This window comes from Malus sylvestris, chromosome 16, assembly GCF_916048215.2.
Source record: "Malus sylvestris chromosome 16, drMalSylv7.2, whole genome shotgun sequence".
NCBI classification, from domain to species: domain Eukaryota; kingdom Viridiplantae; phylum Streptophyta; class Magnoliopsida; order Rosales; family Rosaceae; genus Malus; species Malus sylvestris.
In genome coordinates, this window is record NC_062275.1 from 12,286,444 (window position 1) to 12,313,213 (window position 26,770).

The 26,770-nt window shown below is 36.9% G+C and overlaps 3 protein-coding genes across 5 annotated transcripts; all 3 read right to left on the reverse strand.

Moving 5' to 3' along the window:
• Nucleotides 1-56: 56 nt before the first annotated feature.
• Nucleotides 57-6,124, reverse strand: LOC126608147 (uncharacterized). Of its 2 annotated transcripts, none has more exons than XM_050275950.1 (13): nucleotides 5,914-6,124; nucleotides 5,687-5,830; nucleotides 5,472-5,587; nucleotides 5,187-5,341; nucleotides 4,426-4,514; nucleotides 3,471-4,020; nucleotides 3,033-3,200; nucleotides 2,650-2,813; nucleotides 2,454-2,533; nucleotides 1,933-2,044; nucleotides 1,083-1,157; nucleotides 820-982; nucleotides 57-389 (listed from the first exon to the last, which is right to left on the reverse strand). In XM_050275950.1, the coding sequence occupies exons 1-12, from the start codon at nucleotides 6,001-6,003 to the stop codon at nucleotides 836-838; spliced, it is 1,890 nt and encodes a 629-aa protein (XP_050131907.1). In that variant the 5' UTR covers nucleotides 6,004-6,124; the 3' UTR covers nucleotides 57-389; nucleotides 820-835. The 2 variants fall into 2 exon arrangements, with proteins under 2 accessions (XP_050131907.1, XP_050131906.1); XM_050275949.1 differs by having other exon boundaries at nucleotides 57-437.
• A 1,481-nt stretch (nucleotides 6,125-7,605) lies between these two features.
• Nucleotides 7,606-10,586, reverse strand: LOC126606184 (probable polygalacturonase). The gene is made up of 6 exons (XM_050273538.1): nucleotides 10,266-10,586; nucleotides 9,505-9,822; nucleotides 9,270-9,390; nucleotides 9,007-9,181; nucleotides 8,830-8,900; nucleotides 7,606-8,603 (listed from the first exon to the last, which is right to left on the reverse strand). The coding sequence occupies exons 1-6, from the start codon at nucleotides 10,275-10,277 to the stop codon at nucleotides 7,930-7,932; spliced, it is 1,371 nt and encodes a 456-aa protein (XP_050129495.1). The 5' UTR covers nucleotides 10,278-10,586; the 3' UTR covers nucleotides 7,606-7,929.
• Nucleotides 10,587-16,540: 5,954 nt separating this feature from the next.
• On the reverse strand, nucleotides 16,541-23,960 carry LOC126607700 (topless-related protein 2-like). 2 transcript variants are annotated; one of them, XM_050275405.1, is made up of 25 exons: nucleotides 23,560-23,959; nucleotides 23,290-23,469; nucleotides 23,040-23,153; nucleotides 22,737-22,895; nucleotides 22,443-22,617; nucleotides 22,206-22,335; nucleotides 21,698-21,813; nucleotides 21,430-21,571; nucleotides 21,228-21,337; nucleotides 20,938-21,007; nucleotides 20,786-20,859; nucleotides 20,597-20,692; nucleotides 20,421-20,513; nucleotides 19,862-19,989; nucleotides 19,498-19,732; nucleotides 19,249-19,407; nucleotides 19,041-19,136; nucleotides 18,615-18,803; nucleotides 18,429-18,539; nucleotides 18,126-18,302; nucleotides 17,872-18,000; nucleotides 17,686-17,781; nucleotides 17,420-17,602; nucleotides 17,173-17,348; nucleotides 16,541-16,923 (listed from the first exon to the last, which is right to left on the reverse strand). In XM_050275405.1, exons 1-25 carry the CDS (start codon nucleotides 23,637-23,639, stop codon nucleotides 16,728-16,730), a joined length of 3,414 nt encoding a protein of 1,137 aa, XP_050131362.1. In that variant the 5' UTR covers nucleotides 23,640-23,959; the 3' UTR covers nucleotides 16,541-16,727. The 2 variants fall into 2 exon arrangements, with proteins under 2 accessions (XP_050131362.1, XP_050131360.1); XM_050275403.1 differs by having other exon boundaries at nucleotides 20,786-21,007; nucleotides 23,560-23,960.
• Between the last annotated feature and the right edge of the window lie 2,810 nt (nucleotides 23,961-26,770).

Below are 26,770 nucleotides of genomic sequence, written 5' to 3' on the forward strand. Positions count from 1 at the left end.
ATTGGAGAAATCTTACTCGGGATTTTCTAATTTATAGATATACGAAAAAATTTCAATTACGAGCAAAGACCCCTTCTTATAATTAAGTAGTGATATTTTGGACAAAATGCGAATGAACCGAACGCCTAATATACAATTACCAGCAAGATAAATAGTACGCGGTAACACAATTTATACAAAATCGCTTGTGCTTTTGCAAGTCACAGAATAATTGATATCTTGGAGAATTCTAAATTTCGTCACCATGGTAATGGGTAGAGGGGTTAACCCCAGAGGAAATGAAAACTGTGGGTGTTGAACTTGGACAGGGCCAGAAACCGAGCATTAAAAGTTGCCTGATTAACGGACGGGGATGTTGAACAGACTGCACCGCATCGAGCCTTTCTGTCCTAAATCCACAACAAGGTGCACAGGAAATGCAACTTATGAGCAGAAAACTGCAAAATAAACCATAAGCCATGAAATCCAATAACACAACTGTGTTCCATGTCATCATATATTCAATATCAACTAAAATGTTCCAAATCCTTGAGAAAAACTAAGCATGGACCAGCTGGACCGTAATTAGACACCCAATTCAAAAGAATACATCTACTCCGCAATGTAGCAGAAACCAAAGCATGAGACTTCGTGGACCTAATTCTGGTGGTATTTAAACTTAAGCAATCTAGTGTAATAATCAATCAAACAGTAGACGAATAGTGTAGGTACACCAAGTCATCTCCATACACACTTTTTTTTTCTACAAAGAATGCAAGCATCATCACAAGTAAATCAGGAGACAAAAGAATGAATGTCACTACGGCAAAGTTTGACTACCTCCCATCACAAAATCCTACTGATCATCATCACTGCTTATGTCAGAATCATCGTTTTCTTCCCCATAGTGAATTTCGTTTACATCTTCATCGTCATCTTCGCTTTCATCCATTTCGTGCTCGTGTGATGAAATTTGAGTTTTTGCGTGGGTTGCCTTGTCAATCTATTCATCCAGAGCAAAAAAAAATATTAAATATCAAAAGACTAAAACACTTGGTCAACTAAATTACTGAATTCAAGTTAGAATATGAGGTTGTATATACCTGTGCCATCACAAGTTGCAAACGACCTGATACTTGTAATAAAGGCTGAATAGCTGCCCCTCTGGATTTGGTAACCTGCAAGGAGAACAACATCAATTAAGTGCTTCATCAAATATATTATTACCTAAGATCAAATCTGGTTTCTTTAGGAGGTATTGAGAGTTTTGGATGATGTCCCACTATAAGGCAGATAATAAATCCAAAAACTGTTGATATTTGGGTGGAATTTGTGTGAAAATACATTTTGTTAGAGGTAACACTATAAGACATTGACGGTAGTCTAACCAAAGAATCATCTAAGCATTGGCTTTGCCTATCAAGGGGTAATGGGTAATGGTATACCATATGTATAGGTCTAAAGCAGGCACCTAGCAGCACTGTGGGGAATAGTACGAAACTGCAAGTCAAACACAAATCTTCATAGGCTACCGTATTCCTTCACGGACAATATTCAAAGGAAGATCTTCATCAACCACCAATCTTATAATGAAACTGTAAGTCGAGTTTTCCATATTGTTTTTCAGAATAATTGGATTACAACTTATACAAAGTGAAAGAAGACAGAGGGTAAAAACATTGCTTACCCAGCAACATGTCATTTTTTTTAGAACAAACAATAAAATTTATTAAAACAATAAACATGAATTACAAAATAGTGGATAAGAAACCATCCAGCAAAACTAGCTAAGACCTCTCAAGTAGTCTATTTACAAGTAACTAAAACTGAACCAAAATCATTTTACAGCTGCTAACACATCCCACAGTATGTGAGAAAGAGAATAATCCCTGAAATAAGGGAGCAAATAGTGACCTGGTAATAAACTAGTACTAATTGGTCACAAAATTTTACCTTCAACAAGGAGCTAAGCATCTGGGTTTCAGACTTTTGGGACATGATATCATGACCGTGATTTACCAATATGCTGTAAATCCATGGAAGAACGTTATTCCCACTGCTAGACCTGTTAATCATAATCAAAGATTAAAACTCAAGTCATATCTAACTTACACTGTAATGCTTTCCAAATGGATAAAAAAAACAAAAGCATAAAGTGTCAATAACAGTCTTTATAAAAACCAAATCACGGACCAGAGTCAGATACACATTAGCACACCAGATACTATGGAATTCAGAATTCTACCATCCTCTCAAAAACACACACGGAGGAAAAACATATATTCATGATACATGCATAAGTTAACTGGTAGTATTTAAGGTACAAATTGTCTGTATAAAACCATACTAACAATTCATTGTTCTAAAAAGTGCATATATAAAGAAATCTACACCCTCAAAAGGACATATATAACTCTACATTCATGCATGCATGAAATGAAAACCGGAAGAAGACCAAAACAGCAAGAACAAACCTTGTTTGCCACGTGGCCACCAGAACCCCCAATAATTTGCATGCGTCACTAGGTTCTAATGATAGCACAGCTTCCCTCATCTGGCAGATGATACGTATAGATCAGAACAAAATCAAATCAGGAAGTGCACATAACAATATATAAGTACAACATCATGCCACTGTTCATACATAAGTAAATAACTAAACAAACCAACCTTCTTATGCGGCATATTTCTCTGAAGATCAATACCCTTAAATGTTGCAGAATTGAGTGTCGAGTTGAACGTATGGTCATCTACTTTACTAAGTATCCCTAATGCTTTCAGTCTGTCCTCCATGCAAATTGCTGCTGTGTCAGCTTCAAGTTCTACCATGTCATCTGCACATACCAGCATAACGTATGAAACAAGTAAAACCAGCATCACGATACCAGAGGTCAAATAACATATGGTAAGCCAGTTTGACACTCAAAATAAAGTATTGCATGGTGGAAACAGATCTACAGTCATCACTAAATAAGCCTAAGTAGTTATATAGGATTACTTATGTTACATGCAGAAAAGTTTCAAATGCATTCCTGAGTGACTATAACGCCCACCTTTGCTCTTCACAAGGCCAGCACGACCCCTGCTGTCATCCAAATCAGCCATTTCTTCATCTTGGCCAAAACTCAATTTATCATGTCTTTTCTTTTTCTCGTGTGAATCAAATACCTTTGGCATTGGATGCAATGCCTCTTCTGCATTTGCTCGATCTAATGCAATAACTGTTGAATCATTGCACAAATAATCAGCTGACCGTCAAAAATCAAGAACCGGAATAAAATGTAGGGGTTATCAGGTATACGAATTTATAAAGAAACAATAATGTTAATGCAAGGTGCATCATCTAAAAAAAGTAAAATAAAATTTTGGTTTTGATTCCTCTCAGAAGGGTCCCTAATGCATCAGTATCTCATGCTATATAGCCCAGGGAATCAACAACAAATGCGACTAAATGTGGTTGAGGGGGGGAAACTTGTTGTGAGAAATCTTACCTCTATTTTGTACATTTTGTCCTTTCTTAGATTTGACAAGAGACTGACTCATTGGTAGAAGAACCCCGTCATGGGAGCTACTCAACTTTATGTCTGTTCCAGAATGCACCAAAATTTTCTGGAATGAAGGTTTCACTGGTGACCCATAAGCAACAAATACCTGCCCAGAAGCAGCTTTCGCAATTCCTTGAACAACCGCTGCAAATATTGTGGGTAATGCACCCTTGTATGTTGTAGACAAAATGTCTTCAGAAGATAGTGAAATTTTTGTAGGCTTCGCACTCCGTAATTCTTCAATATTCTGTCCAAACCAAAAGTAACACACACCAACTTCTGAAATCGCTAATACGTATAGACCTACATCTCCAACTTCCCCACTGTCTATGCACCTGCTATCTACGAAGATGGCAGGGTGCTCCATTTTGAGAACAACACTTGCTGACTGCTTTTTTCCACCATCTATACTCCATACTGCAATATACCTTTCACCAACTGCAGATGAGAGGATATACTTCCCATCTTCAGTGAAGATCATACAGTGAACAGCACCCTAATGAATGGTTGAGAAAATATTAACTTAAAAAAATCACGGTTAAAAAAATGTTAAAAAATAAAATGAAGGTTAGCCCTCCTGGTAGCTGGAACTTTTGGACACAATGGTAAACCAAAATATTTGCCCAGGCATCAAACATCTTAAATTCAAATTCGTACAAATGCAGTCTCTAAATATGTTGAATTACCATGTTGGCCTCTCTAATGGTGGAAAGAGGCCCACATATGAGGAGGAAGTGTCAAATTATAGGAAAATAGTTGCCTAACAAAGGACATTCTAACAGTGGTAAACCAACAAAGATTATTTGAAGATAAGCAGACTGTAAACATGTACACATGTTTAAGCACCCAAATAAGCAAAAAGTGTAAAAGAAAAAGGAGAATGTAGATGCATAACACTCACAGGATGGCCAGAAAACTTCTGTATCTTTTTGTGGTCAGACATATTGAAGATCTTCATTTGTGCAGCTGCAGTTGCTAATATATTTCCATCTGGTGCGGATAAAAGGCCATCCCCAATGTACTATCAGCAAAATACTAAATGGAACAATCTATCAATACAGTTTTATTTGGATGCACATAAAGCTGGTCCTACAAATATTGCAAAATTTAACCTTTTTTTTAAGCATTAGATCTTCAACAATCTAACTGAAACCTAATCATCCGAGTCTCTCTACCTATACACAGGAACTGCAACTAGAATTATCACTAATTTCATCATCGAAATTCCTTTCTTCTTTTTATGACTTATGACAAATCAGTTCTTGGACAGCATTAGCTACCAACTTGCCATTCATCATCATCATAAGTTATCATTTCTCAACTTAATTAGTTATTAAGACAACATAAAGGCATAGCTAATAATACAATAAAGACAGGTTTCAGTGATGATGATCCAATTACAAAAGCGATCCCATATACTTTAACTTTCACATCTCTCTAAAACTACTGTCCTGGTAAAATCTTGGTTTATGCAGGAGAATGCTCATTGACTTGGAATAAATTTTGCAGCCAATCACGAAAACTTGAATCCAGATAGTATTATTCGTGATGTAATTTTCACATAGCAGTATCAAACACAAATTTAAGCAGAATGATGCATATGCTGTAAGCAAAAGTAGAACAAAAGATGTAGGGTGATGGACATATGCATATGTAACATACTTGATGAAACAGACATAGAGGAGATTGCCTTTGTGGAAGCTTTGAACTTCCCCGACAGGTTTCCTGTCAACGAATCAATTTGACAAATCATCCCATCAGCACCGGCTGTGTAAAGACATGATGTATTTCTTGCAAATGATATGGAGCTAACACCGCTGCAGCGACAGAACATGCAACAGAGATTAATTAGGCGGCCCAAGAAGTCAAAAACATACATTAACACAAGGCAGTATAAACATTAACATAATATTTTGACAAGAAAGAAAGTTTAAGCAGGGAGCTAACCCAGCATGGCAATCGTTAACTCTCCACTTCAAATGACCAGCAGCCACATCAAGCGCCAAAACATCACCGCCACCAGTTCCTAAAACTAAAAATGTGGAACCAAGCTTCCTCTTCTTCTGCAACAATGAACAGTATAGCATAAAAATAAATTTAATTTAAAAAATAAAAATTGCTACAGCATACTTGTTAAGCTAAAAACAAAGCAAATTCGCAACCTTTCGTTCGGAAGAGAACCATTTCATGCAAGTGTAATCAACTGAGAGGTGCCCTCTTTCTCGTTTAGCATATATGCTTGTATCTTCGGATGCTACAATGTCTGTAAACTCAGTCTGGACCTGCCCCTTCACAGTATCCCAAATCTAACACATACCCAGAAATTGAAAATTAGGGTTTCATAAGAAATAGAGAAATAAATCAACCAAATTTCATAAAATTACATTACCTTGATTCGACCGTCGCCGGAGCTGATGGCGAACAAGTCCAGAGATGGACTGAACGCCGTCAGGAGATCTCTGATGTTTGAAGAGGCCATTCCGGAAGTTAGGGTTTGGTAGGAGAGGACAAAGGATGAGGAGGTGCAGAGCTAAAACCCTAAACCCTAGAACGAGGAGAAGAGGGTTGGGGCAGCTGAAGTGATGGCGGCAACAGCTCTGCTTTTAGTTTAGGGCGTTATTGATTTTTAATGTGGGCTGTTTTCAAATGTTGGGCTTTATTTGTCTAGGCCCAATATTTTTCTTTTTTGTCAATTTGGATCCAATGTTTACTCTTTTAATTTTTTTTTTTTTTTATAAAGCTATCCACACATTCATTTTTACTTCTCGCACACACTTCTCTTATCTGTCCGATTAAATGAGTTGAAGAAGATCAATGGAAAAAAAAACAAGGGTGTAGAGATAAAAATGCGTGTGTGAATAGCGTTATCCATTTTGTTTAGGAAAAGCATATTTTAGAGAATAAAATAACACAATGTCAGCTCTCAATCGCATTCATGTGATTATGAGGCAACAATTGAATGGAAATTTTTCTCTAAGATTGAACGTCGTCCAAAAATGAGAGGTAATGCTTTTCAAACGGTTAAAATAACAATAATTTACTATCACAAGTACATACTAGTATGTAGTCAATTAGCATACCCTAATTCACACTCCCTAAAAAGAGACCAAGGTCTTTTGTGTTTTGAACTTGTAATTATTATGATTTCGGACTAAATCATATTGCTAAAACATGTTACGTTCTTTGTAAATTAATTTTGTTGGTAGGTAGGTATTATGGTTATTACTTGTGACTTAAGGCAAACAATCATAACTTAAAAACTTGTTTTTTTTTTCCAAGAGTGAAAACGAGTATGGACTAATTTTCTGTGACGTCTTCATATGTTATGAACTCATGTAACATGGAAAGCGTGTAATGATAAAGTTTAAACGTCGACATTTAGTGATTAAAATCTAGGGGTTATGAAAAATTTAGATCATGAAACATAAATAAGAGATTTTATTAGGAAACAAGCACAACTAGACTTAGCGCTTATGAAATTATGAATATTCAAACTAATTTTTTTAAATGTTAAAAATAAAAATTTAAACTTTTTTTCTTTCGAACAAACGATATTATCCACGTTAAAAGGATGGGATGAGCTTAACCTCACAATGAGCTAGCAATAATGTGATTCAAATTCCCCTTTGTATAGGAAGAGGAACATCACTAGACCATAGTACTAAGTGACAAATTTAAACCTTTTAAACGTTGAAAAAAAGAAGTATCACAAGAGATAATATATTCCACGCAACGTTATTTGTTTCGACAATCGAAGTGCAGAATCGAAACCCTAAACCATGAACCTCCATATGAAATTAATTGACTAACAAGGACACACACCCATAGGCATTCCTTTCTGTCTTAAGTTCTTAGCGACAAATACCCCGTTGTATAATTTAATCCCGCTCTTCCCCTTCTTACCGTACCATGACTCACCGGACATGTTTCCCACAACAGCAAATAACAATTTCACAATAACAGGATTTTCTTGTTCTTCGGTGTATCCTATACACTTGGATTTTTTACTATTAAAGCCATTGAATCCCGATGTACCGGAGGATAGTAGAATTTTTGCACAAGGACACTACACACACCGGAATTTTCAGGTAAAACGGAATAAAATTTGAACAGAAAATACGAACAATAACCCAAGTTCGCTTACATCATCGCTACCAAAAATTTGCTTACACATGAATGAAGAAATGAAGCTGTACAAATAATCTGCGGGATGTGGAAGAAGAGCATGCGGGACTGCAAATCTACAGGATGAAGAAGAAGAAGAAGAAACAAATAATCTGAACATATGTGTCTTATTGAAAAGAATGTGGTCTAATTTTTAATGGCAATGGTGGAAAATCTTTAGTTCTTGCCCTCGCTGTAGATTTTGGCTGAAAAGTATAACTGGATTTTGGAGGAATTGGTATTATAAGACCGCGGCTTTTCCATTCAAGGTGAGTAGCGAAAAGCGGGCGGAGGAAGGATTTGAATACGAGGTATTGAGGTCGGAACATGGCTCTGGGAAGACAGACTCAGAAGAGCCGGAAACATATGAACAATTCCAGGTGGTGGGAGATGCAGAATTCAATGACAATGAGATGTTGGATAGAAAGAAAGAAGTGAATGGCGATTCTTTGATCCCAGTGAAGCATCCGGCAATTGTGATGTTTGTGCCAACCACACCTTGCAATGTGATATGATCCAAATCTGGGAGAGCATTAGGATCGTATTTGTCGTCAGGATGGGAACCAAACTGGCCAGAGGCACCAAATGCCATGTAGATGTTTTCCATTTCGACATCTGATATGATGACGTCTTTGATGTAACCGCCTCTACCCTTTGTTGTTCGAAACTGAATGCCGCTAAATGAGTTGTTGAGGCGGACCTTCTCAACAAGTACGTTAGAAATGCCACCGGACATCTCACTACCAAAGGCAAGAGAAGAACCAGTAGCTGATTGTAAGGTGACACGCCGGATGTGTACATTTGCAGTCGGTCTTCCATAGGCAATCCCGTACTCGTCCCAACCACTCTTGAGGGCAATGGCATCATACCCCATGCCAATGCTGCAATCTTCTATGCACACAATATCAGAAGAATCTGAAAGCACAGAGAAAATTAGTACGAATTTCGCCAAAAAGGCGAAAATTTCTCTCATTCAATTATTTCAAACAAGAAGGGAAAAATCAGGATGCACAGAGAAAATAACTTTGTAAAAGTGGGCAGGAAGCTCAAATTTTAGCCAACATTTCTACTTCCATTCATTCGGGATAAGAACAATACTTCAACGTAAATTCATAGCAGGAAGTCAAGAGATGTCACAAACCTGGGACTATGCCGACAGTATGAGGAGAGTCCGGAGGAGCAGATACAGAGATGTTGTGAACATGTACATTACTGCATTGTATTCGATTATAAATAAATAAAAATATCTTCTTTAACCTAGAAATGAATGCAAATGAAAGAACAAGCACCCGCTCATCAGTGGCCTTAGCTAACACACCTGCAATAGACTGGATGGATGTTGTAAGCGGGAGCATTCACGAATGTGAGGTTCGAAACCACCACGTATTTAGACATAACGAATTCCACAAGATGCGGGCGGCTGTAGTTCAGAGATTTGGAGCTAAACCAATCCCACCAAACCGATCCCTGGCCATTGATGGTTCCATTATCACCTATGCATTCAAGAGCGAATGAGAATCAGACCGCGCAGATAAAGAACATGTTAAAGCAGCAAACGAAATTCAGAGAGATTCTTCACACCAGTTATGACCACATCACGTAACATATATCCATTTATCAAGCTACCATATCTCCTCCCGGGGAGTTCAATCCCTCGACCATACGAGGGTAAAGGCTCAACAATCTCCCAATGAGACGGATCCTAAACAAGCAATCGCACAAACATTTCAACAAAGCGAAAAAACGAAAACATCTCCAACTGAATTTGCAGCATCAAAAGTGTTAACCGGCATCTCATTGCAGTGTAAAGCATTACCTGAGATCCAAGAATGACAGCACCCTTTTCCAAAAACAGCGTGAGGTGGCTGGTGAGGTTGAAGCTTCCGGTAAGCCACCTCCCCGGTGGCACATAGAGCTGAGCGCCGCCCTTATCGGCGAAAGACTTGAGGTAGAAGATGGCATTCTGGAAGGCATGAGTGTTCAATGTTTTGCCATCTCCGACAGCGCCAAATTCTGAGATGGACACACTGTGTGGCCTTTGCTCTAATGTCAGTTTAGAATCGCACGGTTTCTCATCGTCTTCTCCGTTAAGTTTGACGGCATTACTCACGGCCAGCAGCAAGAGAAACACCGCCTGAAATCGGTGGAAATTTAGAAAAAGCCACTGATTTCTCAGAAAATTTTGCAAGAAATACAAATTCATTGAACATACTAACAAATTAAATTATATACAAGTACAAATAGAAAAAATTTGAACAATTCAGCCACAATCAGAGGATTTTTCAAGAATATTTGACATATTACGATTTGATCAATGCAAGCTATAGAGTGAACTAAAAATTAAACACAAAAGCAGATAAAAAAAAAACAAAACCCAATTGAAAACCAAATCCAAATATCACAAAGATCAACTATTTTTAATCAGACAGAAAGAAAAAAAAAACCAGAGAAAATAGAGAAAACCCACCCAAAGAAATGAAGAAATGAGAACTGAATCAGAAAAATCAAGACTTTGGATTTGAAATAGGCAGAGAAGGGTAAAAAGTAAAAAACCCAGAAAAAAAGAAACGTACTTACTAGCATCTTCATGAGTCAAAGCTCTGTCTCTGTGCAGCAGGAGTGGCCAAAAAGTTGCAGACTTGCAGAGAAAAAAAAAGGGAGAAGAAGCAGCCAGCAGAGTGCAAGGGCTGCCTTAATGTTGTAAGTATGTGCGGTGGAATAATAGAGGCATTAATTGTGTAAATGACACAAAGCATAAATACTTATATATATGGTTAACCAAAACAAAAATTAAAATTAAAATTGGAAAATGGAAAATTAATATTTGGTAAAAATATAGAAGAAGGGGAATTAGAGATCCTGTTGCCGCTATTGAAATGCCAGCTCTATCCTGGCAGAGTGCAACTTTGCTCAATCCCTTGCACTGGCTCTAGCAGTGATGTTCACTCCTCCTTGTTTCTCGTTAGATTAAATTAGTTTAATCGATTTAAGATTATGACTTTAAATTTCAAAATTTATTAAAAAATTAAACCAAATTAACCTACTTCACCTCCACTTTCTTTTTTATCTTTTGAAAAGAATATGACAAAGTTTGCACTCCTCCTAAAATAATCTCATTTATTGCCACTAATTGGTAATTACCCCCCCCCCCCCCCCTAATCAATTATCATTATTGACGTCTATCGCCGACAAAATTGTTTGAAACGGCCCTCCATACTGTTATTTTCACAAAACACATAAAAACAAGAAAAAAAAACTATAAATTTCCTTCTTGCAATGATTGTCCTAGTAAATACTAATAAGACTTTCTCACAAGAATAACTCTCTATCTACTTTATGTGACTTTATATTTTTTGCACAAGATTTCATAATATTAAACGAGAATTAACGTTAAATTATGAGGTGACAGAGAGTTCATAGAGAAATCTACTTTGAGAGAATCTCCTTGGCAATAGCTTTAAGATTTTAAAAAAAAAAACCTGACGTAAATTACCACAAAAATTCTCTTAAAGTAAAATTATCTATAATCTCTTTATCACCTTACAATTTAATCTACGATCTCTTGAAGTAAAATCGATGGAAGATCCCTGTTCTAAAAGAGTCATTTCTCAAAGAATAATACTAAGAAACTGAAGTAGTAGTGGGAAGAAAACTAGAATTTTGATAAGCAGTGTTGTGTAATAGGGTCCTTGTTTGCGTACATTTGTTGATAAATCATTGGCTAAAAGTCCAAAAGAAGATCGGCGGTGATAAAGTTACCGGGAATGTTGCGGCGGATGGGTGCCACGTAGGCGAGATTGGGAATTTGGTGCGGGATGAACGGTGAGACGGCAGGTGAGAGGGAATAAAATAAGCGAAGGAGTGCATGGGGCATTGAGACCGCATGTGGGTTGACAGAGCAGAGAGAGGGAAGCGGAGGGGGAGTGGGACCCGCAAGTCAATCATGCCAAAGATGCTAGCCTGGCGTCAATCACTGGACACAACATAACAAACACAAGGACCCAACTCATGTGTGACACGTCATTTTATTAATTTGATTTTTTTTTTTGTAACGTGTACTTTTTATTTTGTTTTTGTTTTGGAATACTATGATGCGGTCCCTAATTCTTAACATTTTTTTATTAAAACCTTAATGGTATTCAAAGTTTGATCAAAGTCTCTTGACTTTGTACACCTCATTATATTACAATTAATATTTATATTTGTATAGTTTTGACATTAATTCTTTGATATTTTATGAGATTTATAATCCTATAAATTTAAAATCCCTCATTATAATAATATTAGAAACTGTTACAATAAAAAAATTCAAACATTTTGATTGAATAAATGAATAAAAACTTGGTACATTTCACATTTTACAAAAAAATTGGTGCATTTCACAAGTGGCACATTAATAAAGAAGAATATGTACATTATAAATACATTAGGGTACAGATAAAAGATTAAAAAATTATGAGTACAAATGAATTTTTAAAAAATATAGGCGCTAAAAGAAATTAATACATGGGTACAAAAAAATACTACAAATTTTAAAAAAATGTTGCAAATTAAAAGTGGGTACAAACTAAAAATATAAATATATGATACAAAGTTTATGCATAAAACATAAATATACTATATGTAATGTTTCTATCATTGATTAAATATACAATGTCACGTGACGGTATACACATGGATAAACTTTAAAAAATATGGGCACAAAAAGAAACTAATATATGGGTACAAATTAAAAATGGAAAAAAAAGTGGTACAAATTAAAAATAGGTACAAACTAAAAATAAAAATATATGATAAAAATTTAGCCATAAATATAAATATACTAATTGTAACATTTTTAACACTAAAGGAATATATTTAAAAATAAAAATATTTTATTATTCAAATAATTATAGATGTTATTAATACTCAAGGACTTTGATCAAAAATTGAAAATGAATAAGATTTTAATCAATGAAATTGCAAAAAGAAGGATGTGAACCTAATTTCTCTTTTTGTTTTTCTGAAAGGATTTGGATCCTCTCCTGAGCCCAAGGAGAGGATCCTCCTGACCAAGACACGTGGGCCGTTGGATTTTTATCTAACGGCTACAAACAGGGAAATCCCTTTAAAGTTATAATAATTATAGCTATTGGATGAAAATCCAACGGCCCACATATCTTGGTTAGGAGGATCCTCTCCTTGGGCTCAGGAGAGGATCCAAATCCTTTCTGAAATATCTTCAAATTGAGATGAACATTAATTTTTTCTTAAAGTATAAAATTATATGGATGATGTTATATATATACAATTTTTTTTTACTTTTACACGCCTCATGTTAACTGTGTCATTTAATATTCTTCAATTCATTTGATTAGACGAATGGAAATTGAAAAATATGTAGAAGGTAAAAAGAGAGGTGTAGAGCCACTTAGTAGTATGGTCTAGTGGTATTTCTCTTCACTTGTAAGTAAGAGGTCTTAGGTTCGATTTTCGCCAAACACAAATTTGAACCACATTATTGCTAGCCTATTGTGAGGTTAAACTCACCCCTTCCCATTTAATATAGATAATATCGTTTGTTAAAAAAAAAGAAAAAAGAGAGGTGTAGATAACAACACCGAATTATATTATGTAAGTATAAAATTATATGGATGGGGTTATATACACAACTTTTTTTACTTCGTACACACCTCATATTAATTGTGTCATTTTATCTTCTCCAATTCATTTGATCAGACCAGCAAAATAATAAAAAAAAATTATAAGGTAAAAAGATAGGTGTAGATAACAGCACCCAATTATATTATGTAAGGAATCTTCAATTTCCAGGTCACATAGATATGGGCATAATTTTTAAGGGTAGTGTCATTCACACACTATTTTTACTCTTTACACGCACCTTGTAATTTTCGACCATCGAATCGAATAAATTGAAGAAGATGAAGAGCTCAATAGCCAAATTAGTAAAGATTTGTAGAAAATAAAAATGGGTATGTAGATACACCATTATCCAATTTCCAAATCATGCCTATGAAATTGTGTGTGTTCATACTTTATGTTTGTTGATAGTCGTTAGCTTAAACGCTAATATCTTTTACTTATAAATGAATATTATACTTTTAATATTGTTTACTTATAAATGAATATTAATGAACCGTAAATCTTGTAAAAATAACTATTTTAAATCTAGCTTATATGTGTAGCGCTTTTATATCACGACACAAGTAAATGATGTACTAATTGTGTTTACCACCTACTTATGCGTTACTTTAATCATTTCAAAATTTCAAGCTTGTTTATTTGTTATTATATAAGCTTCACAACCCAAATACATCACCTAATTTGACATGTTATTCATGTCTAACAAAACATAACATGATCCAACAAACAATGTCGTGTTCAATGACATAATTATGATTAGAATAGTGAGATGGGGTGAAGAAGTGTGGTTGACTAGATCGTTAATTAACTTCGGCTTTGATACGATTAGGGTTGAGATGTTTAGCCGGAAAACTCGATAGTTTTTGTCGAAGCATATGTCCCATGTCAGAAACCTCGTAAAGCTAAATCACTCTTATATTGCATGATTCAGCATGTACTGAGACATTTTGTGATAAAATCAATATCGATTGGTTGTGTAGATGATTCAGTTGGGATAGTATGAGTGTAGCTAATAATAGGCCACTAAACCGTCTCTGAGCTCAAACAAATTATAGGTAGGAACTTTTCATCTTTCTTTTCTTTTTGTTTCTTTTTTTTTTTGGTGTTAAATTTCTTGCAACTCACTTAAATCATGCAGCTAAAACTTCATTCCTTCGCTACATTTCATAAAGGATAGTGCTATTCAAACAGTCATTTTACTTCCCATGCACATTTGTTAATTTTTTGTCATTGATCTTCATCAATCTTCGTTATGATGACTGAAAATTGAAATGAATGTGTAAGAAGTTAAAATTGGTGTGTGAATAGCACTACCCTTTATAAAATAAAATAAAATGGAACTTTAACGAAAAACTCCCGGAACTGTTTATTTTAACGAAAAACCACATTTTTATACTAAAAAATCAATCATGATACTATTTACTTTATCATTTATTTTGTCCTAATTGTTAAAACTCAAGGTTTTTAAGCTATTTTCGTTAGTTTTCCTTAAAAAAAATTATGGTTAAATGACTCAAATGTTTCTAATTAAGGAGAGACATTTTAATGTGACCAGAACACGAAGTAGTACATGTGTGTACCCGTCACAATGAAAAATTTATCTTGGCATGCAACGTATGCATGTCATTGTATTGTACAAATAAGTCGGCTGATATAAAACCAATTTATCCATGCTATTATACAAGGATTGATTTTTGTAATTTTAGTATAGGGGCCTTTTGACGCAGCACGAAACAAGAGGGATACGAACGTAAACTCTTGAAGAACATGATTTCTGTAATCCACCAGATTTTGGTTGAAAACCCAAAGGTTGTTTTGTTTAATTGATAACTTGATGCTTACAAATAAACAACCAAATAGCTTAAATAAACGTAATACATCTAATGGGACAACTCAAAGGACTAAAGACATAATTCGGTCGACAAACGAAAAGTCTGAATTTTTATGACAAACTTAAAACTGTATTTTGTAGGTTGAAACGACCTGGATGGCCAAAATCCATCATACTCGTGGCGTCGTTCCTTTCTGAAAAGTATCATGGACCCAAATTAGAACTCAGACGCCAAATTTGCAAATTCCCACTGCATCCTTTTATCTTCGGACGCTCCATTTCCTCTTCAATCCATTTTGCCATTTGTTTTACATCACCTTTGTATATAATTAAGGTATTTTCTCTTTAGCACTCTTTGAAATTATAAATGCAATTATCCATGCAATAAGTTCTGCAAAATATCAACAACTAACAATTATTCATGTGTTTGTGAACCACTGATGTTAATACAACTCAAATGTAAAATCGCAAAATGCAAACTCTAAGCTAATTGTGATGATCAAGCCACGACATCTCACATCATATTATACTTAGCGTGTAAGTTTTGTACACATATGATATAACTGCAACGACTACGCAATACACAGCATCAAAACGAATGGGAACTCGGATAAATTCCCATGCACAACAATTTGACAAATGACAAACATCCCAACATGCACCACATCCCTCTACAGTTCCAAATAAAAACCCTAGCTGGCCCTGCAACCAGGATTTTTGTCCGTGTCAAATGTTCATTATATTTGGTCAATATCCACATGGCATGATGGGAACACATCGTTGGCCACAATACGATCACGACCCTCCAAACAGTGCACTCTTTGGTGAGGTGAGCCGACCTGTTCAAGTCCCAATCCCCACAACGTTGCCTGTCTTTTGTTTTTTCTTCAACTATTAGTAAACTGGTTGCTGTTTCTTCCTATGAAATTGACGTGACACTGGATCTAGCAAGTTTTGCCTTTTATGGATAATTTTATGCGGCACATAGTGACCTAATAGTACAATAATACAGTTAAACTATGTTCCAACCACCAGGGTAAGTTTATGTCGTCGTAGTTTGTAGATTACTTCCACCGTCTCATATTCGAGGCGGTTGAAAGTCACCATGACCACATATATATTAGTGGCGAGTTCAATATAGGGCTTTAGTGTAAAGTGTTTATAGGTCATGCACATGAAGTAGTGTGCTCGAACTCCTCACTCCGCCTGTATAAAAAGAAACAGCGGAAGTCGACGGATCGTGCTCAAAAACTCATCTGCATTTTTCAATCTGAACCCTGTCTTCTTGAGCAAGTTTGATATGAATACAAAATATACGAGTTTCCAGTTTTTATGCATCGGGCATTGATAAGTGGGCAAAAACAATGCAAACAGAAAATTGCAGCAGAGGGATAAGGAACTATTATTTGAAGAAATAATTAAACACATTTATCTGATAGACATATAAATATACATGAAATTTTGCTATACCCCTTGCTAGTCTGATGTAGAAGTACGTGAATACAACACAATTACGACACAAACCAACTCTAGGAAATGGACATAGAAATTGCTGGATGGAGCTGCTAAGATGCTGGATTGTTACTCGAAGATGTTGCTGTCCACCCGTTTTGTGCTCCGTTATCAACAGGCACCAAAACTCCCCACTTCCCCTCAGATTCCGAGGGTTCTATAACTTTAACAGATCCATCTGTCAGTCCAACAGCGAATTGGCACGGCTCCTGCAGATGTGCTGTTAGAGCCAGCGGGTACACGGTTGGGCTGTTGAAGGGCAAAATAGTTTAGATAATCAATAACTATACAATGGACGGTTCTAGCAGTATCAGGAGACAAATCTTTCTTCTTTTTCGTTTTTCAACTTAATCAATAGGTGATACACAACTTTGTATTCCTTTTACTTCAACTAATTCCTTTTTTCATACTAACACGGGGGGAATCTAGGTAAATTAATCAGATATAATTCGTTGATAGACCACCTCATAAACCAGTCATAGTTAAATGCTGTAATACCTGTTTGATGATGGTTGTGGTAAGTACACCGACATGGCAATACGGCATCTTAGTTTCAGACTATCAGCATCAAATACTCCAATATTACCATCAGTAAAAGCCGCATAAACTAGTTGACTACTGGAGGAATACGCTGCACAAGATATGGGCGCAGGCAGTACATCTTGTGGCGTCCACTGCAATTTAAAAAAAAATGAGGGATTTGTTGTACACAAACAAAAGTAACTCATCCAAGAAGTTTAATTACCTGCCGAATGCACTCCGACTTGGCCGCATCATATAGTGCTAGTTGAGTCTCATGGTATACCAACAATCGGACTTGATCAGAATAGAATTGCACATGCGTGTCACCAACAGGCGCCTTTCCAGCAGGCAACTGAAGTGGAACCGATTTCCTCTTATCCCATGTATCCATGTTCCAGAAGCATAGCTGCAAAATCATTTTCTTTATAAATCCAATAACTTGTAAACATCAAGTTGCACAGCAAAAGTAGAAGAAGAGCTGTCACATACTTGAGCGTCGGCACCTGATGAAACCATGAGTTTATGGCTGATAGAAAATGCTAAACCAGTAATGTGCTTCTGGTGGCCTTTCAGCTTTGCTTTGACCTAACAGAAGAGCAGCACGATTTACATTGGCAATCAACAAGAGCAATACAATCACATGTCAACATATATAGAGATTCTTAAATCAATCACCTCATCAAGTCGAACATTGTAAATGTGGATAGTTGAATCTTCCATTCCTATTGCTATGATGTTATTATCCAGAGGATGAAATGACAGGTAGGTTGAGACTGGTGGAGGTGGCATGAAAGTTGTCATCACCTGCAAACCAAGAATTTTTCAACCCAAACATGCTTGTCAATTCAATACATGCAGAATCATGCAAACTGTAGCAGTTGATAGAAACTGTCATAGGATAGATCTGCACTATATCCGTATCAAATTACCTTAAAAGTCATCATATTGAACAGAGACACTTTTCCTCCACAGGCTGACATCACATAAGAATCATTTTTCGAGAGTGCAATGCATGGAACCGCTTCTTCAACATTTTCTGAGACATCATTAGTCATTAAAAGACCACTGTTGGGTTGCCAATGTTGGGGAACAACACTTGCTGTGGCCTTTTAACCCACAAAAAAGTCAGATAAGTTTCATGAAAGTTGTTAACACATTATATGTTCATGCAATCAAATACATGCAGCTGATCAAAGAGAGAAATATGTATTCATGTGTGTATTGATCATCACCTTCCCACTTGGATTTTGTTCATTGCGGCTCCACTTCCATAGCTTCTGCACCCCATTTGAACCGAGTGCCAGAATGCCAGAACCAGAATTTGTGTAAAGAAGTCGAGCAACCTTAACAAAAATTAAGACCATATTAAAAAAATTATCTACAAACAATAAAAGAGGGAACTACAAAACAAAACCAACCTTGTTAGCAGGATCTTTACTTTCTGGCATAGTAGCCACCCGACACTGAACCGGATCAACAATCTCCGCCAGTTCCCAACGTTTAATTTTGTCAGATACATCATCTAAACTTCTTCTCTTTTCCAGGCTTCTTGCCATAGAATCGGCCCTTGCCATAGACTCGGCCCTTGCCATAGAATCAGCTCCATTCTACAACAAATATGCAGCAGAATGAGATTCTAGAGCAGAACTACGGATAAAATATAATATGCCTAGTTAATTTATTAAATTGAATTTGGTGACAATGGCTACCAAATTTCAGTACCAACAAGATACAATTGTACATTGGTTTTTCAAGCTGATGCCAACCAGTAAATCAAAATTTAAGTTCTCAAAAAAACATGACAAAACAATTTGAATGTGAATTGCATAATTTATACGACGTACAAGAATATGAGTCGGTCTGGCAGGAGAGCTTGTATCCATACGGTCCACTTTATTAATGGTTGGGTTGATGTTCGGAACCATAGAAGAACCAGATACCTGATTAATATACATGAATACATCAAATTCTCAACAAAGAGCAAATCTATTTTTCAAGAAACAGGAATGTACAAACGAATGAAAGGGTTATCATGGAATCAGAAATAAAAACCTTCATCTCAATAGGTGCTCTGGATGCTTCATAAGATCGAGTTTCAATTGCTCTTAAGGATCTGCGACCCTCAGCATTAACAAGAACTTTGATTCCGTTGTCAACCGTGGTAGCAGCAAGCAAATTTCCTTCCTTATTGAATCTCAAACGGGGAAGAGTCTGAAGCAATCCCAACATTCACAATCAATGAATGAAATCTCAAAACAAGGGAATCTTTTAATCAAGAGTATAAATAATGAGGAGTTTCACCAGAAGTCCACCCTCAGCTTCTGTACTAGTAAGAACATTTGTACTATCCATATCCCAAAACTTTATCTGGTTATCTTCACCAACAGCCAAAAAGTGATTTTTTGTTGTATCAAACTGCACTATGCCAGAAGATTTTTTTCGGAATCCGTTATATGTCCTCTTTATTGCCCCTTCACTTTCATTCCATTCAACGAGGAAAGATTCACCATCTTTACTAGTCCCACAAGAGAATAATCTGAGATTTAGGAGGATCAGTTATAACTCATACATCTTCACATTAACAGAAAAATATGCGACAAAGGTACTTTACAGCATAAACAATGTGGATCTTTATAGCATAAACGATGTGGATAGTCCTATGTACCTATTTCCGTCATCACTGTAGAGCATTGTGGTGCACCACTGCCCAGGAGCATCATAGTCAACCCTGGAGCCCACATTGTCATACAGCCAAGCTTTTATTTTCCCATCAACAGCAGTTGAAAATATGAACTGCAAAGATAAAAAGGTGGAATCAGGACATCAGTAGGATGCATCTTCACTGCAACCGCAAGAACAGCTTGATGCGACAACATTGTCTCTCATTTGTTGTTAGTTATTATAACAACAGTAAATATAATAATTAGTTATCTTCTAATGACAACTTTTGCGAAATTCCACGCACATAACAGGATATATAAAAATTGAATGTACAAGTAGCAAGGAATTCAAGGTAAACGAAGCAATCTGATATAAATAAGAAAGTATACCACTTCGGGCTATTTAGTTCTTTGAACAGTCACAAATGAACTCTAGCGCCACTGAACAGGCCGTTTAACATATAAATAAAATTAGAGTACCCACATCCAATCAGTCATTTGAGAACTAGTAACATTAAGTGGCCATAACACATATGCACACTTCAGCAAATGGACATGGCTTACCTGAATATTCTCCTTCTGGTGGGGGCAAACCGAGTAAACAGGTGCTTCATGACCTTCAAAGCTGAATAGATTTCTTCCAGCCAAATCCCAAACCTATTAATGTTTTTAAACAAATAATCCATTTAATATTGATCAAGTTAAACAAAAATAGAAAGCTGCAATATTTCATCCCCCACCTTTATTAGCATATCCTCCCCACACGTTATAAGACATAATTGCTTGTTTGGAAGAGAAAAGGCTAAGTCATTCACACTACCACTGTGAGCGTCAATCTAAAAGAAAAACGAATCCAAACATCAGTCCAAACTAAAGTGGCAAATAATATATTATTGATCTTGAATTAGCACAAAGTGAATCAAACATACCTCCCAATGTTGCCGTAGATCATTAGGTCCTTGATAAGCGTACAAATGAACCAAGTGTTTGGTAAATGCAACACCTGTACAACAAAAATACCCAGAATTATATCCACATTTGCATTCAAAATATGCTAGAGATGCGCTGCAGCTGCACATACCAATTAAGCTTCCATCTTGATTCCATGATACACGGCTTACAGATATCGATGTATCTTTGACCATAGCAACCTACAAGGGGCTAAAAGTTAACTGACAGAAGTGATCAATGCTCAATAATCATACGTAGTGCAGGCCTCTTATAATAACCATTAACTAAATATCATGAAGACACCAATACTTTGACAACAGATGGAACCTTCTAAGCACACATAAATATGATGGTTTTAATGACGGGATAGAGAATACTTAGAGGATGTATAAGGTTCTGACTGAGTAATGAGATACACACCTGAAATGCATTAGAACAAGTAGTCATATTCCATACTTTGAATGGCTTTGACACTAGCCTCTCTCGCATCCCAACTTCCCATAGTGCAATTTCGCCATTACTACAGCCAACTATTTATAAACATAATTCTTAAGTAAGCTATGAATAGAAGTTGCATAAAAACAAAAAGTACAATTTATGTTAGGCGGTAAATAAAACCTACCAGCAAGTAATGTGTGGTGAGAAGGGTGGAAATCCATGCTTATCACAGTGGACCCTTGATGAAGAGTGCATGCTACAGTTCTCGGTAGGTCATCTAGTGACCAGGAAGCATGCTGGGGAGGGGGAGGGGGAGGATAACTGACCTGAATAAATGAAGTAGGAAGCTCCACAATAATTAGCGACAGTGGACCATCTAGATACAGAACCACAAAATGCAAGAAAGAGGGCATCCATAAATTATGCAGAAAATTTAATCTGTTCAATAATACCTCATCAACAGGTTGTGCAGATCGTAGGCGTTTCATTAGTTGCTCGTGATCTGAGTTTGGATAATCACCCATTCCAAGAGCATTTGACGGTGTTCTTGGATGCTTTAAAGCAGAAACTGTTCAGGCAGCAAAGTTGTTTTCAATTACCAAATAGCTTGAAAAATATGAACTATATTCTGTTATCTGATACGTTAAGCAAGCAAAACAATGATAAGCAAGCTCAACAGTAAATACTTCTGGTGATAAATGAATTACATATTCTTACTATGCTCAATAAACAAGCGGAATGACCAAGCACAAAAGAACTAATCTAGAAGAGTTTGTTTAATCTCCTTACTCCTTCCTGACACAAATTTGTGACTATATTTTCTTCTTAAGTCTACATTATCACCTTATTAACATTGTGTTTCAAAACAAAGAATGAAAGTGAAATAAACATGGATCCAAAAAAATATTCTTCAACTTTTGTTAAGCTGTAGCCTAAATTTCAGAAGAATGAAAAACACACCTTGACTGGGTTGAACAGGGAAGGGTGAAGCGGCAACAACAGCTGATTGCACAGACAAGGAAGGATTAGCATTTGACATCCACCCTGCTAAATTTGCATTAGCTGCAGCTGCAGCTGCCGGCGGAAAAGGCTGTACATGACAGCAGCAGAAAAAAAACATGTTGAAACATCACAACGTCAGCTTAGTTGAAAGAAATTTCAACATCTATAAAATTATGACGAAGGTTATGATCATACTCCACCATGTGCTCCTAGAGGAGCATAAGTTGGCTTCGCAAGAGCTGCAACTGGAAGAGTAACTGGCGTGGATGCACGAGCCCCATTTGTCGGAGAACACGAGTGATCCATGAATAAGGTTTTAATGTCAGGATTTGGCCTTGGGTTCTTGCACAGCTGGTGCTGCCAATTTAGACTGCAATAACCATAATTTAATGCTTCACAAATTTACAAACTGTAATCAATGATATTGACTGCGAGATCTACCTTCATACAAAATACAAAAGTGGAAATGCATTACAAACACCAAAGTACCTTTGATTAATTAGAGTTCGCAAGCGTGAAGCCTTTAGAGTGGGTAAACCAAGCTTCTCACGGAAAAGAGGATTTGCTTCTATCAACTTTTTAAGCTCTACTAGCATTATGCTTCTAGCTGACTTAGTATCACCATATTTCGATAACTGCTCATTTTCTCTGCATCAGATTAAAATTAGAGTTTTAAATCCCCAATTTTCATCTTCCTGAAATTGCACAAGTTTTAACCCACAGATAAACCCTTTAACATGTTATGAAACCCAACCTACATACACATTCAAAATAACCTAAAACATGATTCACCTGAAGTTTTCGAGAGTCAAAAGATGCGTAATTTCCTTGTACAATTCTTCATTAAACGTTGAGAACACTTTCAAATCCTTCACCAGTATCTCAACTGCCTTGGCTCTGTCATTCCTGACCTCATTCCCGAAAAGAAAAAGAAAAAAAAAAAAAAAAAAGCCATCACCAAAACACAAACAATTAACACATTCCACAAAACAATCATGCATGCATACACACAGAGAAAAACAGAAATGATCAAAATCGAAACCTGTCAAGCGCCTCGAGATACTTCTGCTTTCGAACCTCAAAGAAAATCTTCATCGAATAGCGATTCTCATCGACCTTGGTGAACCCAGAGAGGTACTTCTCGACCTCATCCCACTCTCCCGCCAGCGCCTTCTCCTCGAAGTACTTCATGTTGAAGAAGTATCCCGATTCCTGCTCCAGCCTGAGCTCCCAACCAATTCAAATTTCAAACCATAAACCGCTAAAATTAAATCAAAACCCCCAAAAATTGAAAAGTAAAAAAAATGCCCACCTGTGTACGGACTCCTTGAATTTCTCTTCCTCCAGAAATTGCAGGATCAGGAACACCAGTTCTCTGCTCAAAGACGACATCTTTGTTTCTTCGGCCGTCGATTTCAAATCTCAAGCTCGAAACTTTCGGTTCGCGGCGGAGGAGGCGGAGGAGGAGAAATGGGTGGAAACAGCGGCGCCTTGGGTGGAGGCGGGCGGCTTTTCAATCGGTTTCTAGGGCAAGTGAAAAGGGTCTAGGGTTTCAGGTTCCATGAATTGGCGTTCAACGACAACAGTGCAGAAGCACAACGAGAGAAAAGGAGAAAAAGATAAAGAGGGGAGAGAGAGAGAGAGAGTGTGTGAGAAATGAGGAGTTGCTCGCACTTTCTTCGATGCGGTTTGCAGGGTCTTTGTTTGGCACCCACCGATCAGCCATCACTGAGAACTTATCACTGAAAGTGAGCGATTGATAGGCGGGTTGATAATAAGGGGAGCTGCTTATCTACCGAGTGGGGAACTGAGAACTGTAGGCGCAGCGCAGTGGGTCATCATTTCGTAAAAGGAGGAGATTCCACTTGGTTATGGGCGGTTATTGGGTGCGGCGCTGTAACCGTGAGGACCGTTGAAGTTGTGGAAACTGTGTATGCGTGTCAGAATTTGATGGGTTGGAGAGATATGGTAGGTGGGAGGGGACAGTAGATGATTGGTGTCCTGAAAAGCAGGCTTCGGTTCCGGAATCGAACTTGAAAAATCAAATGGGATTGAATATACGGGGTCACGTCCACCACTTCCCATTTCATTGTCGGGTGTCTACGTGTCAAGCTCTCCACTTGGACTCCTACCAGCAACACACGATTGCAACCCTGTTAAATGTCAGATATAAAGCGTCCAAATTTTATTTAATCGCGGATACAAATGTTAAATCTTTTTTTTTTTTAAACCAACTCTAATTTTTGGAGTAAAGGTTGGTTTGGTATTGTTGTGCTTTGAAAAAAAACTGATTTTGCTTTGCTGTGAAAATAAGCTTATTTTTACTCTTTCACGTTTTCAGCTTTTTTTTCACCTAAAACTGTGAAAATAAGTTGTTTTTAAGTGTTTACGAAACACCTTTTTGAGCTCAGCTTTTTTTTATGCCCACTTTTTATAAAAGCACATCAATATCAAACCAGTACTAAGTCTTAAATTTTTCCCTTCTATTCCCTCCTTATTTCTCTTCAACCTTTGTTTTAAAATTGAGTTAAGTGTTAGAACCTAAAAAAAACTCAAATTCCCCCCCCCAAGATTTAGCCCAAGATTAGTAGTGGAGCCCACAAGTGAGAGTGAAATTTGGCATTTGATGTGACAACTTGTTCTTAATTTTACAATTTTAGTAATTTTAAATGTGTGAATTGACAAAAATGCCCCTATAAGTGAAGGTGTTGACTTTCGTGGACCAACGTATAGTGAGACATACGAAATATTCTTTTTACGTATCCTTGTAATATTCGATGGTACGAATGCGTAGGTGCAAACGGAATCGAATTCAGATTTACGACGAATATTTCATGGATGTACGAAAATGAAGGGTAATTTAGTAAATTCAATTTTATTTAGATGAATTGTCCCTCTTTATTTTATTAATTTATGTTGAGATTTTTTTCATGTCAACGGAACCCACACCCACCTCCTGTACTCCCATTTCTCCTAAGCCACCATACATTGGCTGCCACCTCACCCTACGCCCACTTTCATCTCTCTCACTCTCTCGTCCATCTCGTCCCACCTCTATAACCACCGGCACCGAGACCATAGTGCCACCATCACCATACCATCATACCTCCGGCAACCACAGCAATCCCCATACTCCCTTAACCATGATCTTCTATCGGTAGAAACCTCCTTTTCTTTTCTTCTCTCCATGCACAGTGGCACCACCATTGTTTATAATTTCCTCCAGCGAGATGTTGAAGTTCCAACGATGGTAAGTTCCAAAAACCACCCAAAACTTCTTGGATCGTGTTTTGGTTTGTATTTCTAGCTTTTTCTAAGGTTTTTTTGTAGGAGTTGGCGCAGAAAGCAACACTGGAGAAATTTCCCAGTTTTCTGGCTAGTAACGAGGCAGCTTTCAAGCCATTTTCTAGCGAAAGTCAGCCACAGTCGAGGAGACCAATGGTACAATTCGAATCCTTGTTCCTTGATCTTCGTTTTGGTATATTGGAAGGCTAAATTTAGCGTTGTGTTTAGTCGGTCGGAGCGGGTGGTTTATACCAGGCATCTTTTTCCCTGAATTCGACGGTTGCAGTGGCAATTGAACGGAGAATAAGAAAAGAAAAAAAAAAGAAAAAAAGGCTAATCCGGATTTGTGGGCCTAAGCCCAAACCTATCCCAAAACCTTAAGCCCAAGCTTTTGGGCCTTTGTCTCAGGGCAGTCCATTTCTGAATTGGGCTCAAAATATTCTAAGAATATTTTTGGAATATTCCTTGGGTTGATTTTTCAGAATTTTCTCGAGAACTCTCCTAGGCTAATTTCGACGCCCCAAGTCCGTTTTTGACATCCACTTAGTGAGATTCCAAAATTTTAACGTAGTTGACTATTAGGGCGTCTCGGTTGACTTTTTAAGATTCACTGTTGACTTTTTACAAAAATTGCTTGGGACCCTCGTTAGTGTATTTCGACACGCTGATTCTGATTATGCCATCTGTTTCTCCAAATTCCAACGTTTTAATTGAGTTTTACTAATGGGTTCATTCATGCTCACTAGTGCACTCTTATACTTATGCACTTTTAGGTTTAAATTTATTCATATTTTCCACATCACTACACTTTATGGCTTCGTCACCCTTCGAGTGTTGGCTAGCACATCTCGATTCGGAGTCCAGGTTAGGATGTGTCATTTGAAGCCCAAATGTTAGGCCTGAATGAGTGCACGCCCGACATGAGCCAAGCCCAACAACAGAAAAGTCGCACCCACGTGGGCTTGTCGCCCACTTGTCTGATGGCATTCATGAGCCTAACAGGTATTTTTCTGATTGTGCGGCCACAATCAAATGGCCCGTTGGTTCATCCAATGGTCCACATTCAAACTTTGTTTTTTTTTAGTTTTATATTTATATATTTATTGAATCCAACATTTGAGATCGAATATAATCAAATCTAACGATAAAAAAAAACTAACATCCCAAATTTAATTCAACGGCTAAAATAATTAAAATTTTTATTTAACTCAAAATCACCCAAATTTAGTGATTTTTCA